This window comes from Pleuronectes platessa, chromosome 23, assembly GCF_947347685.1.
Source record: "Pleuronectes platessa chromosome 23, fPlePla1.1, whole genome shotgun sequence".
NCBI classification, from domain to species: domain Eukaryota; kingdom Metazoa; phylum Chordata; class Actinopteri; order Pleuronectiformes; family Pleuronectidae; genus Pleuronectes; species Pleuronectes platessa.
The window spans coordinates 3,728,865-3,743,021 of NC_070648.1; the positions used below are offsets into that span (position 1 = coordinate 3,728,865).

The 14,157-nt window shown below is 47.3% G+C and overlaps 1 protein-coding gene across 1 annotated transcript; it reads left to right on the forward strand.

Annotated features, from left to right (window-relative positions):
* The first annotated feature begins 3,306 nt into the window (after positions 1-3,306).
* Positions 3,307-14,157, forward strand: nat8l (N-acetyltransferase 8-like). The gene is made up of 3 exons (XM_053416579.1): positions 3,307-3,610; positions 4,939-5,103; positions 13,787-14,157. Exons 1-3 carry the CDS (start codon positions 3,307-3,309, stop codon positions 14,155-14,157), a joined length of 840 nt encoding a protein of 279 aa, XP_053272554.1.

The following is a 14,157-nucleotide window of genomic DNA, read 5'->3' on the forward strand; positions in this document are numbered from 1 at the left end:
GCTGAATCATGCTGACTTTTAATTATATTTTTAATCTACTTTGCCATGATCTAATATTTTAAAAAAAACTAAAAGTACAAAGGCTTTTTGGATTTTATGTCCTTCTAACTCTTTAGAGATGAGTCATTGGGTTACAAATGATAAAGTAGTTATTATATTAAAAGTTTGACAGGTTAATTTACCTACATAGAACCATTAGGCTCAAGACAATTCAAAGTTCTTTTAACGCCACGTAAATACATTAAAATAAGGTATTAATAAGAAGTTAGAAGAAGATCTTACTGGTGCATATTCCATCACTTGGTTTGTTCGAATTTCTTGTATTGGGTTTAATGTAGCTGCTTCAGAAACGTCACGATTACTGGTGAGGATGCAGCTCTTCATGAGTGAGGCCACAGATCTGACACGTCATCACTTCCATGGCTGAGCTCCTGCCTCCCACCTGTGCCTCTGACATGTGGCCACAAGAGGGAGACAGGGCTCCGGTAGAAGGTCGGGATTTTGTCACACAAACAAAACACACAAACATAAACACAGTGAAACAGAATCACCTTAAACAGACTTTGCTTCTACCTGTAGTCCTACACTCTTTATATTTCCCTTTTGCTTTCTCTTTATTGCCTTAAACTCTATTTCTGCCTGTAAACAAACACTAGTTATTCTACACTTATCTTTGTTTGCTCCTAAAAACCAGATTCTCGGATTCTTCATACAAAATATATGATCAGTTTTTCTTATCAAGCTACATGTTAATATGAAAAGTAGTTTAACAACGTGCAAATATAAAAGCTGCTATATCAGAGGGGAAGAAGTGAACCAGCCCAGTTTATCACCACTCTGTGGGAAACACTGAGCAGAGTCTCGCCGGCCTGTCTGGCTGCTGAGGAGTCAGAGGTCACGGCAGGGGTGGGGCTGTGACCTTTAGAGGAGGGGGGCTGGGGTCTGCAGGCAAAGCGTCAGAGGTCACATTCAAGATTATTGGAACAATATGTGGGGCTCTGACTGGGGACTGTTAATAAGGAGGAGGAGGAGGAGCAACACACAGAACAACACATGTGACTCAAAGATGGTGATGTCCGTGAAAAAAAGCCTAAAAGTCCTAGGGAATTAACACAGAATTATTCATGAGTATCTGATGAGGGGCTTCTAACTGGTCCTGGATCTGCCTCGGTGGACAAGGGGCAAGTGAGGAGATATGATGAAGGGAGCGTAGATCTTGGGGTTAGCAGAAGTTATGGGCTCATGGCCTGGCTCAACAAAATGTCATGTGGTAGGCACATGTTCAGGGGAGCATGAAGAAGAGTGGTATGGATGGATTGTGGTCTCAGTCCAGCCTTGGGCCAAACTGAGAGGAGTTTGCAGTTTCATGGTTGTGACTTTACCGACAGTACTTGAAGGCACCACTGAAGAAATAGTGCGCATGCCCGGAGCATCCTCCACACGCACACACACACAGACACAAACACGCACATGCAGACACACACCCACACCCGCTGCGCAGAAATCCATCTCCTCGACGCATCTTTGTGGCGTAAATGCCAAAATCTGTGTGAGGGCCACCTCGAGGCCCCTGGTCCCTCTGCGAGTCATCATCTCCATCCTCTCCTCCTCCTCCTCCTCCTCCTCCTCCAGGAGCCCTCAGGGTGGGAGGATGGGTGAGAGAGAAGGGGGGGGGGTACCTTGAGTGTGAGGGAGTGGGGGTGGGGGTCGATGCAGCCTTATCAATAGCATGTTGGCTCTGGTGATCCGGTTCAAACTAGTTCTGCTCCACCTAGAGCGATGGGACCGTGGATCTGCTAAAAAAATATAAAATAAAGAGTTGTCTGAGCTTTAATGGAAATGTTCAGTTAACTTTATTATTAAAGTATATATATATATAAAAGAACAGCTTCCTAGAATTATATGTTTATGTACATTAGCCAATCATGTGCCAGTGATGCGTAAAAAACTGCTTTATACTGAAAAGGACTCTATTGATTTGAAACTGTGTTCAACTGTACAGCTTCATGTTTGTTAATATTATGTATATATAAGTTTCCTCGGTGGAGAAACAACTGTTATGAACAATCAGTCTATTAAAGCGTCTTTACTCCCTAAGTATAATTACATTGAAGATGTCAGAATAAAAGCACGCAAATAAAAACTGGTGTCACGGTTAATTAATGGGAGTGTCGGGGGACAACAAAGGACCAGATCGAGCCTCATCATCATCATCATCACCCTCATCTTCCTCACCAGTCGTGCGTAAAAACCGGCATTGTCGCTGGTGGGCTAATGGTGCGTGTGTGTGTGTGGTGGATAATCTCCATGTTGGGAACGATGTTTGACAGGCAGCGGGGCGACCAGGCGAAGGGAAGCCGCGGAGGAATCACTGCAGTGCAGCAGAGCTGTCAGTCAACGGGCGGAGGAGGCTGCACTCATCCCACCGAGAGCGACTGCGACTGGGCAGAAACCAGAGCGACCGCGGGCTGGATCCAAACCCCTGCATTGTGTCATTAAAGTGTCATGTGTGTGTTCACATCCCTTCATTGTCTGCGCTATTTTTATCTGCGTAACGACGTGATGCATCCAGGAGCCCTGCGGAAGTATTGGGTTTAATCTACGCATGAAAACGAGCCTCAATCGGATGTGGGATTCGAACCCATGAGAGGTGCAGCAGGATTCCCTCCGGTTTGACGCATCGCCCCCGCTTTACCTTGCGTCTTTGTGGCTGCGTATCGCCTCCTCTCACGCCACAAAGCGGGGATCCTCCTTATGAAGACAAACCTGCTCAGAAACAACCTCCCTCCCTCTCTCTCTCCATCCCTCCCTCCCACTCTCTCTCTCCATCACCCCCCCCTCCCTCCCTCCCTCCTCCCCATGCATGGCTCCTCAAAATACACATTTCGCCGGCACACATGCACTGAGCCCGTTCAGACGCGGAGAGGAGACGAGCAGAGCCTCTCCCTCCCTCCTCCCTCCATCCATCAGCAGCACTTCCACCAATCTGTGCAGCGGGAGGACCACCCCACACCCCAGCCCCCGAGCCGGCGTCTACCCGCCCTGCGCGCCTATAAATACGGCTTGACTCGCACCGGCAAGTCTTGGTCGTCAGAAGCGCGCAGGGTTGCAGCAGAACATCCCCCTTCGTCTTACCCCCCCTTTCATCGTTTCTCTGTTTTTTAAAAGAAAAGAACCCCCCCTCCCCTTCCACCCCCCCACCCCCCCTTTCACGCGCATCATCCATTTTTTCCCCATTCGCACTGTTTCATCACTTTTTTCTTTCGCCTCCCGAGCTGCAGATCTGTGATTCTCGCGGCCAGTTGCATGCATTGTTCGTCTCCCAAAATGGTTTGCGAGACTAAAATTGTTGCGGACGAACACGATGCTATACCCGGGACCAAAAAGGAGTCGATGATGTGGAGCTCCCCCGCGTCCAGCGCGGCTCTGAACCCCGCCGAGGCCAAGGATGTGCGGAGAGACGAGGTTTTTATCCGCGAGTTCGAGCGCGGGGATCAGGGGGAGGTGCGCCGCATCTTCTGCGAGGGCATCCTGGAGAGGATACCCAACACGGCGTTCAGGGGGCTCCGGCAGCAGCCCCGCACCCAGTTCCTATACGCGCTTCTCACAGGTAAGTACAGCACTTTGCAGCACGTAGGCCGAGCCCCACTGTGTGCCGGTTCCCCCACTCCCACCGGAACCACAGCCAATCTGCCGATGAATGAAACAACCTCACTCTATTTATGAAAATTACCCTTAACGTGATTGTTTATGCTATTTCATCCCCACGAGCTCTCGTCACAAAAAGGCCGAATGTCTCTGTTGCGCTTCCTGTGATGTTTCCACCCTCAGTGGGATTCAGGCTATTTGAGGATCTGCTCTTAGATCCCAGTCATCCCACTCACTCTCTAACGCTTCTCCGGCCCCAGTAGGCGACGACCAGTTAAGTTCGAATCTGTTGCACCGCCACACTGTGCCATCACAACAAAAAAAGGCATGGCACCGGCGCATGGTGCATGTGCGTAACCGGCGAGCCTCGCTACCAGCGCCACTGCTGCTGCTGGTGGTGGTGGTGGTGCTGGTGGTGCTGGTGTGATGACATGCCGCTGTCGTGAATGATTGGGTGAATGAATTTGAGGATTGGTCCACACGGTGCGCGCACGTATAGCCTATACCACAAAGCACTCCCCCCCACAGTTACAGCAACATCCCCCGCGACGCGCACACGCACCGTGCGCACCCCTCCCTCCGCCTCTGCACAGCAGTCAATGCGCCAGTCATGCACTGAACTCGTTCGCCTCTCGCTGTTGATGCTGCCGCCGCAGATCGGAGCATCTTTACGCATCGTGACCGCTGTGCCCGTTACGCACGGCGAATTCCAATCTGCGCAGCTTTCACCGTGGAAAAACCGCCGCTGTGTCAAAGTGGCGTCAGCTCCACTCATGCACGAGACATGTCGGTGACTTCCTTTGAACACAGAGAGGAGTCATCGCCCCCCCACATTCCTGCGCTGATAGCTGTGGTGTTAAACAACTACTGTAGGTTCGTGCATGCCACGCAGCAACACGCTATGCAGCACCCCGCCTGACTGCTTGTTTCCCAGTGCGCCCCCCAGCGTCACATCCCACTAATTACTCCAACATGGACGTACATGAATCCACCAGTAACATGTTTTCTCTCTCTGTTGAAAAGTATGATGCTGTCAAAGTGTGTGTTCCTGCACCTCACGTGCCTGTCACTTCACAGTTTGATGAGGTTATTAATCCTGATCTCTCTTTACCAAAGTGTTCACATTACGACAAAAAGTGTTTCACAGATTGATGCTTAAATAATGTTTAGTTAGTTGAATCTGCTTTTCTTTGGTCTTTGTGTGTGTTGTTGGGTCAAATTCCGCCAAAATCCAACATGTGATTCTCTCTTCTGACAGGTTTCCTTTATTTTTCTTCCATTTCTCCATAGTAATGTGCTTTATCGTGACCAAGTCTGTCACGCTGACCTGCTGTGCACCGCTCATTCTCATGGGAGCGCGCTACTTCTACAGCAAGACCGTTATTCAGAGATACCTGGACTGTGCTCTGCAAACGGACATGGCTGACATAGAGGATTATTACATGAGAAACACAGGTAAGACGTGGGAGAGAGCTCCCGGCTGTCACTGTCGTGTGCATGATGGGATGAACACATGTTGTCCTTTGGCAATGCTCCGCCACCAGAGTTGAAATGATGATAAAGACACTATTCAGATGTAGAAAAGTTAAGGTCTCTAATGTCCTCTTAAACCCTCTTAAATAAGCTCCCTGAGAAAAGGAATCTGTGGAAACAACTTAAAGAATGACCTAAACTGGTAAAACACAAATCAATAAGGTTTCTTCAACTTTAAGTTATATTGATTAATTGATTAATTGATTAATTGATAGTTTTCAGAGGTTTAGTGTGATGACACTGTGGCACGTGGCCGGGTGGCCAGGCATTGCAGAGGCAGCTCATCAAATATGCCCCGCCATGTCTCCACATTCCTCCTCTTCCACCGCTCCTCCCCATCTCTCTCTCTCTCTCTCCTCATTCCTTCCCCCACTCGCCTCCTCTCTGGTCACAGGGGTGGGGGGTGCATCAGGGAGCAATTGATCAGGAAAACTGCTGATCCACTTTCTTCAGCAGGCCCCGGCGTTTACTCATTTCCTCCACTCAGGCTCCCAATAAGAAAAATCGATCGGCCCCTCGAGTCGTCCTGGACTCTTTCCCTCAAGACTCACTCAGTTTGGCTTTGAGGAGAATTACGGTTACCTACATGACACTTTTCATACTTTCCCTTTTAACCAAAACCACAGGGGCAATATAAAAAGCAGGTGTTAGTTAAGCCAGTAAAGTGCCCCCCCCCATTGTCTGGTTCCCTCTGACATTGTGCCCTGTGGCCTGGTAATCCGCTGCATACACAATTGCAATTTAGCATTCCCATTATTGCTGCCGGGCCATGATGGTTTAGAGGGGGTCAGGCACCAGTGCTCCTGGACAATGCTCATGATTGTATCCATGTGAGCGGACTGGGCCCAGTGGGACCGACACCTGGGCACCAGTACGAAGACCCGATTGAGACGCACCTCTGACTTTTATTTGTTTTAGCGAGTGACGTGTTTACAGGATGACACGTAGCCGAGAGGGAATATGTACAGAACGCAACACTTTCTGAGAAGGGACGATTGTAGAAGTAAATTTATGAAAAAGTTTCCATTTTATTCTTTTAACAGTTTAACAAAGTGTGAAGTGAATAAAGTCCAATCAGCCGACTGACCACAGGCTGCTCGGGGTAATAGAAGCAGACAAACTGACAGACTGTACACCAGCTACACAAATCAATACTCTTATCACGTGTGTGTGATGTGATCACTCACTCGCCTGCCACTTAAGGCCAGCTGTCACCTTCTTCATTTGCCCCACTATAAAGCGAGCTCGCGTAGGTGGAGGGGTTGTTAAGAAACCTCAGGCAACTAATGGCTGGGAGTATAAATGTAAATGAATTGGTAGTGCCAGAAAAATTAAAGAGTAACAGCTTGTTTCCTTTGTATAAAAGATTCTGGTTATTTGTATTTACACATTAATTTAAATCTAAAAACTTTATTTTGAATTTATACATTCAAGCTGAACTTTAAAAATCATTTTTAGACAGATTAAGACCAACAAACAGATCAATAACAAATTCAAAATGATGCAATTAACATACGACCTCTTTCGGCATGAATCTGGTTGGAAGCGAAAAACCAATAAAGAGTCAATCTGGAGTCGTCCATGGGCGTGTTCACTGCTGCACTTCAATCACAGAGAGGGACAAGAGACAAAAGACAAAAGACAAAAGACTCATCCTCATGAAAAAAAAGACTGAAATTGTTTATCCATAAGCTTTTATGAATGAGCAGCTGACCCTAATTCCTCGTTCTGCATTTATCTAATCCGGTTGTCGTCCCAAATTAATCTGGAATCAGACAAGACATGTGTCCTCAAAATGAGAAGACATGATTGACGGGTTGCACTGAAGTGATTTGGAATTAATGTGACATCAGTTTCGAGCATTTGAACGAGCCTCCGCAAAAACGTATGGCTACACAGCAGGAGTCAACTTCAGACATAGAGAAACAATCTTTGGCAACAACACAACAACCCCCCATCAGTGTCTCTCACTGTTGTCGAACTCGGTTCACGTCAGCTCTTATCTCATCAGGCTCACATGGTTGTTCCCTTGTCTCTCTTCAAAGGAAATGAATGGATCTACAGTCGCTCTGACGCAGAGGATGATAAAAAGCCTTTTCTGAAATAAAGGAAAACGGGTAAACACAGAAAGGATGTTTCCCATGTAGCCAGACGACAAAGTCTCTGGGTTTTAACTTGTTACTTGGCTCGATCACAGTCAGTCGGTTGCTCTGAAGCAGCGTAAAGCTTAAGAAAGTGAAGATAATGTAACGAGCCGAGCCCCCCCCCCCCCCAGGCTGGAAGTGATACCAGCTCAGTGACGCCGGATGTTTAATGAGGCGGCATCACCACTGCAGGGTTTCATCAAGGGAGCAGGCATTATAAAACCTGCTGGTCAGCACCTCGGGGTATACATGTGTGTGTGTGTGTGTGTGTGTGTGTGTGTGTGTGTGTGTGTGTGTGTGTGTGTGTGTGGGGCGAGTTTGAGCTTGACTCTCCTCCAGGGAGAGAGAGAGAGAGAGAGAGAGAGAGAGAGAGCGGCTTCCTCCACCGCTACCTGCCGCGCTTATTTTAGCTCTGAATGACAGAAAGAGGAAAGCAGACAGAGAGAGAGGGGGGAGGGATGTGTGAAGGGAGGGAAGGAGGCGCACGCTACATGAAATGGGGGCATCAGAAGAAGAAAGGGAGGTGGGGGGTGGGGGGTGCAATTCCACTACAAGATATATATTTGTGTGTATGTGGGAGAGTACGCTGGTTAGAGGGTTCCCTGGAGTATGTTACAGACTCGTCAGCTGAAGCACCTCAGATTTACAATCCATCCCTCCATCTATCCTCTCCTCCCCTATCCCTCCCTTTTGTCTCCCACCTGTACTGGTCCTCCTCCTCCTCCTCCTCCTCCTCCTCCTCCTCCTCCTCCTCCTCTCATCACTGCAGCAGCCAACTGGGTTATCCATCATCAAGCGATGTTTCCTTCCAGCCAAGGAAACAGCCGTCGGTATCTAAAGGAAAAGAAAAAGAGTAATTTACTACCAACTAGAGACAATATCAGATAATTAGATATAAAAATACAGAGAGGAAAACACTCAAAATGTTTAAAGATTTGAAAAATATCCTCGACCCGAGTCCTGATATGGATCCAAACCAAAATTGTACGGGTTCTCCTCTGAACCAGAACTCATCATTCCACCTAGTTTCATGGAAATTTACTCAGGTTCTGCATTAGGTAGAAGAACTAAAGTCTAAAAGTCTTGTGAATGAGCTTAATTACTCTGAAGAATGACGTAGAAGCAAAGAGGACAGAGGGACAACCACCATGTGTTGTCCTGTGCACGAGTGTCTGTCTGTCCCCGGGTCAGTTCCTGGTGGGAAAGTGGAGCCCTCACTCCTCCGTCTGCTTTGCTTCGCTCTGCAGCTTCGTGAACATGTGTATCTGTTGTCTGTCGCGTGTTGTGAGGAAGTGGAGCCGCTCATTAATAATTCATTGTGAGCTCACTGGCCTCGGCCTCTGGTTCACGTTCTGTCTCAAATCAATACTGAACAAAGACACTCGATGGAAAGAGCAGATGATGGTCACCAGAGAGCTGACTCTCTGGTGACCAATCACACGGTTTGATTGCGCCAGATAAGTGTTTTTAACGCCTGCTATCGATAGTGTGTGTGTGGGGCAGGGGGGCTGATTACTTGTGTCGTCGATAGATCGATAGATTAATCAGAAATATGCTTGATTCCAAACATAGAGAGTGATTCATGTTTAACGGGCTGCAGTCACATTCTTAATGTCGTTGTGCAGCACACCCTGATGACCTTTGACCCCAGGGACTCAGGGCAAGTGGGCTGTAGCCGCAGTAGCCAGGAGAACAATGGCATGTGCCCAGTAAAGGGTAGAATGTGTGTAAAATATGTACATGTACCTGCACGTGTGCATACAAACAACATGTGTCGACACGTTGATGGACAGGAAGGCAGTTAAACCAACAGTGAAGGGCCGGATAATGAGTTCCTCCGAGCTAATGGCAAGTGTGTACCATACACACACACACAGACACACACACGTGATAACACACAGGTCAGTGCATCAGGGCTGAGTTGGGCTTTAAGGCTAAGTTAATGGCAAAGGCTCTTTTCTTTCAATACACATGAATTATTCATTGGTTTTAACGGATGTGTAAAGTTTGTCCTGTGTCGGACGGTCAACTCCTCTCACCCCCATCTGGAGAAGCTGCTGATGGGTTGGTTATGCATGACAGGTCACTCCATACTCCCAGCATGCACTCTGATCAGAGGAGAAGGGCGTGTCTGTGTGTGTGTGTTTGTGTGGAATTTGAAGAGGTTGTATTTGACCTTAAGAAAAGTAATATGTTAAAGTGTTATAAGTTATAAGTTACCTCAAATAAAACATCTATTAAAACCCACTTTGGGGGGAAATTTGTTTTTTGTAAATGTTGACATGTCTCCCTTATGCGTTTGCTATGATCTAAATAAGTAGTTAACAACATACTTAAGGGCCCGGTCACACATCGTGGGTCAAGTTCACCGAACGCCCACACGAAGCCACGCTGCAGATTAGCCGTGTCAGAGGGTGAGGAAGTTTTTACCTCCTCACATGTATGAGTGACTGGGGCCTGACATTACGGTAAACAAACACCAGACTGGGTTTGTGATGTCAAAAAACCTAAAGAAAACAAAAAACAACAAGTAAGAAAACACAGAGAATGGAGTAGAGCAGCTTAAGAGCTTCCATCCGGACCCACAGGGCTCAGAGAGCGTCGGGCTGACAGAGGAGTGAGTCGGTGTCTAGACTGAACGCCTATCAACCGAATTAGCCCTCTAGGTTTCATCCGCAGGAAAAGAGAATAATCTCGTTAGGCACAAGTTGGTGCTCCTGAGTGTGCGACTGCTTCGGTCTGAGTTCTGCTTCACACAGGGTTGATATCCCAGAGTCCTGAACGCTCCCACCCACATGCAGGCAGGCTTATTAATATCCTTATAAAGAGGAATCAGATGAAGAGCACACTCGTCCGATTTGCTCTCGCAGGGAGTGAGAGTCATTACCGATGAGCTCAGAGCGCTCCCCCCCCCCCCCCCCCCCCCTTGTCTTGATTGACTGTATTTTCTTGTCTTGAGATCAGTATTGTCCAGGCCCCCTCCCCCGCGGTAATAACGGTAGATTTGCCGACCCCCCCTCCTCCCTCCACTTGCGTTTGTATGCCCGAGCAGCAATAATGGATCCTTTCAGTCTCATCACTACTACTGGTAACGCAGATGCCTCTTCTCTCTTCTCTCTTCTCCCTCTCTCTCCCTCCTCCTCCTCCTCCTCCTCCTCCTCCTCCTCCTCTTTCTTCCAGAGATGACAGCTGAATGACTTCTTCTTCTTCATTGTTCTGTTCTCGTCTCGTTTTTATCACTTTTTCGGACTTCATAAGACTTCCTCTTACATATATGTGCATATAGGCTTCCTCCTCTGGGGACCATGAACATCCATATGCATTTTCACATCTGTCCATGCAGTGACTGCAGAGATATTTCAGCCTGGATCAGAGTCCTGGACCGACTGGGAGACTGACCACTCCCAGCTCCTTGCCTCTAGCACAGCTGCTGGGATCCCTTAATGAAACCCACTTCATATCACTGAGTGGCCCGCACAGCCCGGCAGTTAAGTGCCTTGCCCAAGAGAGGCTTTACAAAAGGCTGTTAAGGGAGAGAGGAGAGAAGGAACACCGTTTCCTCTAAACTTAGGGATTACCTAAAAAAAAATATATATATGCACATGTGCAACAGTAGCTGTACCTTTTATTTTCAGTTGTAGATGTGCAGAGGAGAGAATCTGGAGCATCACATTATGGCTTTTCCTCTTTTCTTGAGCTAAACTACTTCTGTAACTTTCTCTCTCTCTCTTTCTCTCCCTTTGTTATTTCCATGTATCTCTCTCTTCATTTTTCTATCTCTCAGGAAGCGCAGCTCACTATAGAAATAGCCACGTCTCTCTAAATCATTGCAGTTTAACAGTGTCAGTGTTGGATGCGGCAGATGTGAAGTTTCCTTTTGGAGGTTCCCAAAGGAAGTAATGGTTTCACCCCTGTCCGTCTGTTTGTAGGTTTGTTTGTTTTGCACTGAACAGATTTCCACGAAACTTGGTGGAAGGATGGGACACGAGAGAGAACCCATTAAATGTTGACGTGGATCCGTATGAAGGTGCACATCCTGGAATGTTTAAAAAAAATCTTTCTTTTTGACATTTTCACTAATTTACCAGGGAACAATTCATGGGAACATTTAGGGATTTGATATCTATGACTGTGTGAAATTTTGTGCAGCTGTTAAGCCTTGATGGAGTTAAACACTCTCTTGTGTTAGGAAGCTTCCAGAGGAGAAGCAGAGTCACAGGTAGAGGACATTATTCTGTCTGAGACACAGACGAGCAGAGAGGCTGGTGGGCGTGCTGTCCTCAGTCCTGGCACAGCCTCAGTTCAGACAGATGGTCAGGAGGCCTTTACGGAGGCGTGCCCCCCCCACTCCCCCCCCCACACACTCCCTTCTACACCTCCAACACATGCACGAGCATCCTAACAGCGGCAGAGTGCCACACGAGGCGACACCACCACTTTGACATCTGACTGTAATGAAACATCGCTCTGTAGTATTAGCTCAGGCTCCCAGACACTTACAACTTTACAAATCTGAGCCTTGGAGACGATTCTCTCCGACGCTCATCCAACCAGAGCGTCTCATAATCGACTTGGCCCTTTGCCGCTGAGGCCTCACACGGCAGAGGGACTGTTTGCTGACTCTGGCTCAGGGTTTTTTCAATTTGCAGAAATTAAGCGATGGAATTCCAGACGACTATCTGACCCACATCTCTTCAGAGACAGAGCAAACAAGACTTAATTCTTTCACATTTTTTAATTTCCTGAGAGCAAAGTTTCCCACAAGTGCGTCCGTACCTGAGACCGAAACCCGACTGGACCACAGTGAACCTACGACTGGGGTCACGGGGTAGTTTTAGGTATTTGGAATATCTAGGAGAACATTTTTATGAGACTTAATGCATATAATGAAGAAATCTAACCCCCGTAGAAGATAAGTAAAACAGTGGTAGCTCACTGGTTTGACTGGGAGTTGCTCAGGCTGTCCTGTAGCTGCTTAATCCTGCAAATGACAGTTGTTTGATTCGGTAAACAGAAACCTCGAGTCAGATCAGCTTGATTCAAGCCCTCATGGGCATGAAATCCCATCTAACATGTGAGGAATCCAGCAGGAGCATGATGTCAGTGTGACTGTGTGTTTGTGCACGTGACGAACTGAGAGATTGAGCAGAAAGAGAGGAGAGAAGCAGCTATTTGAAAAAAGACAGGAGAGTAAAGACAGAGAGGAAGTTAGGATTCAGAGCTTGTGGACAGACGCACACAGACCTTCTTGTCTGAAGCTCACAGAATTAGTCACATTTCCTTTATCTGTAACAAACAGATTTAGTTTAGGTTAAGTAAGAAAGACAAGGAGGTGCAGAGCGGAGATTTGGATCAGTAAAGGAGTTGAAGCGAAGCCACGCACCAGTCTGCTAGTTTAAAAAGCTCCAAAAGACAAAGAGACAAGTTGACCCATGACTTTGTCTTCTGTGATCGTTTCTCTGCAGCTGTAGTCTGGTATTTCACATTCTGGTAATTCAAATCTTTCTCTGTTGAGAGACAGGTTCTCACTCTGAATCCAAACAGAAAGGAAACAAAGATGTTTTAAGTGAACTGAAAGAAACACAGCGAGCAGAGGAATCCAGGGTTAAGAAGTTAAGAATCTCACTGAACTATTATCAGTGAAAGAGTCATTTAACGGCATAGAGGAACATAACTCACAGGCAGAATGTTTCAGAAACTGCAGCTTCAGTGTAGACTGATATTGAAGCTCTGTGCTCTGGTGGAGGAGCATTGTCTGCTGACTTGTATCTGTACTGGTCTAACCTTGTTTGTGTGTCTGTGTGTGTGATTGTCTGATGCATCGCAGCAAGTCTCTGACACAGGAAGAGCTGCTGTTAAAATGTTTAGATCCTGTCTATGAAATTCTCACGTGACAAAATTAGATTCAAATTCTCTTTGTGATGGAATCTTCTCCTCCTGCAGAAACTACTATGATACTATATATACTATTAAACCAATAAGTACGACATGTCTATACCATCAGTACGTATAGAACAATTTATCCTAAAGTAAATGGCTTTAAAGGAATAGTTTGACTTATTGGGGAAATAAGCTTCTTCACTTTGTTAAGTCAGATTTGAGGAGCACTAGAATCTGTATAGTAAATACCCCCAGCAGCAGTTAGCTTAGCACAAAGACTGGAAACGGGGGGAAACTGCTAGCCTGTCTTTCCAAAATCTTCAAATGAGCAAATTCGACATGTCAGTCAAACCAAAAACTCTTGTTCAGGTGAAATAAATGTGTTAATTAAAAAGATAGAGATTTAATGACCTCTGGACAAAGTTGTTTCAACTCTTTATGCTAAGCTACGCTAATTGAGCTCTTGCTTCTCATTTAACTCAAAATGTTCAAACAATCCCTGTCCAAATTTTTTACTCCAGTCTTTGTGACACGACTCTTGACCTAATGTGATCGATGTCTCGTCCCCTTGTCTCCGTCAGGCTCCTGCTTCTGGGTGGCGGTGCTGGACGGACGCGTGGTCGGCATCGTGGCGGCGCAGGGCCGCGAGGACGACAACACGGTGGAGCTGCAGCGCATGTCCGTGGACTCGCACTACCGCGGCAAAGGCATCGCCAAGGCCCTGGGGCGCCGCGTGCTGGAGTTCGCCGTGCGCAACAACTACGCCGCCATCATCCTGGGCACGACGGCCGTGAAGCTGGCGGCCCACAAGCTGTACGAGTCGCTGGGCTTCCGCCGGACGGGCCAGAGCGAGGACTACCGGCTCCCCGGGATGAGCCGCTCGCCGCTGGAGAGGCTCTTCTTCCAGATCCGCTACAGCCGCTACCGCCTGCAGCAGCTCCGTGAGGACTGA

Excerpts from the sequence above, each read along its gene's own strand:
- nat8l (XM_053416579.1), top strand. The coding sequence starts at position 3,307 with ATGCATTGTTCGTCTCCCAAAATGGTTTGCGAGACTAAAATTGTTGCG. Across the intron at positions 3,611-4,938 it reads CCTATACGCGCTTCTCACAG|TAATGTGCTTTATCGTGACC; the intron begins GTAAGTACAGCA and ends ATTTCTCCATAG. Across the intron at positions 5,104-13,786 it reads TTATTACATGAGAAACACAG|GCTCCTGCTTCTGGGTGGCG; the intron begins GTAAGACGTGGG and ends TGTCTCCGTCAG.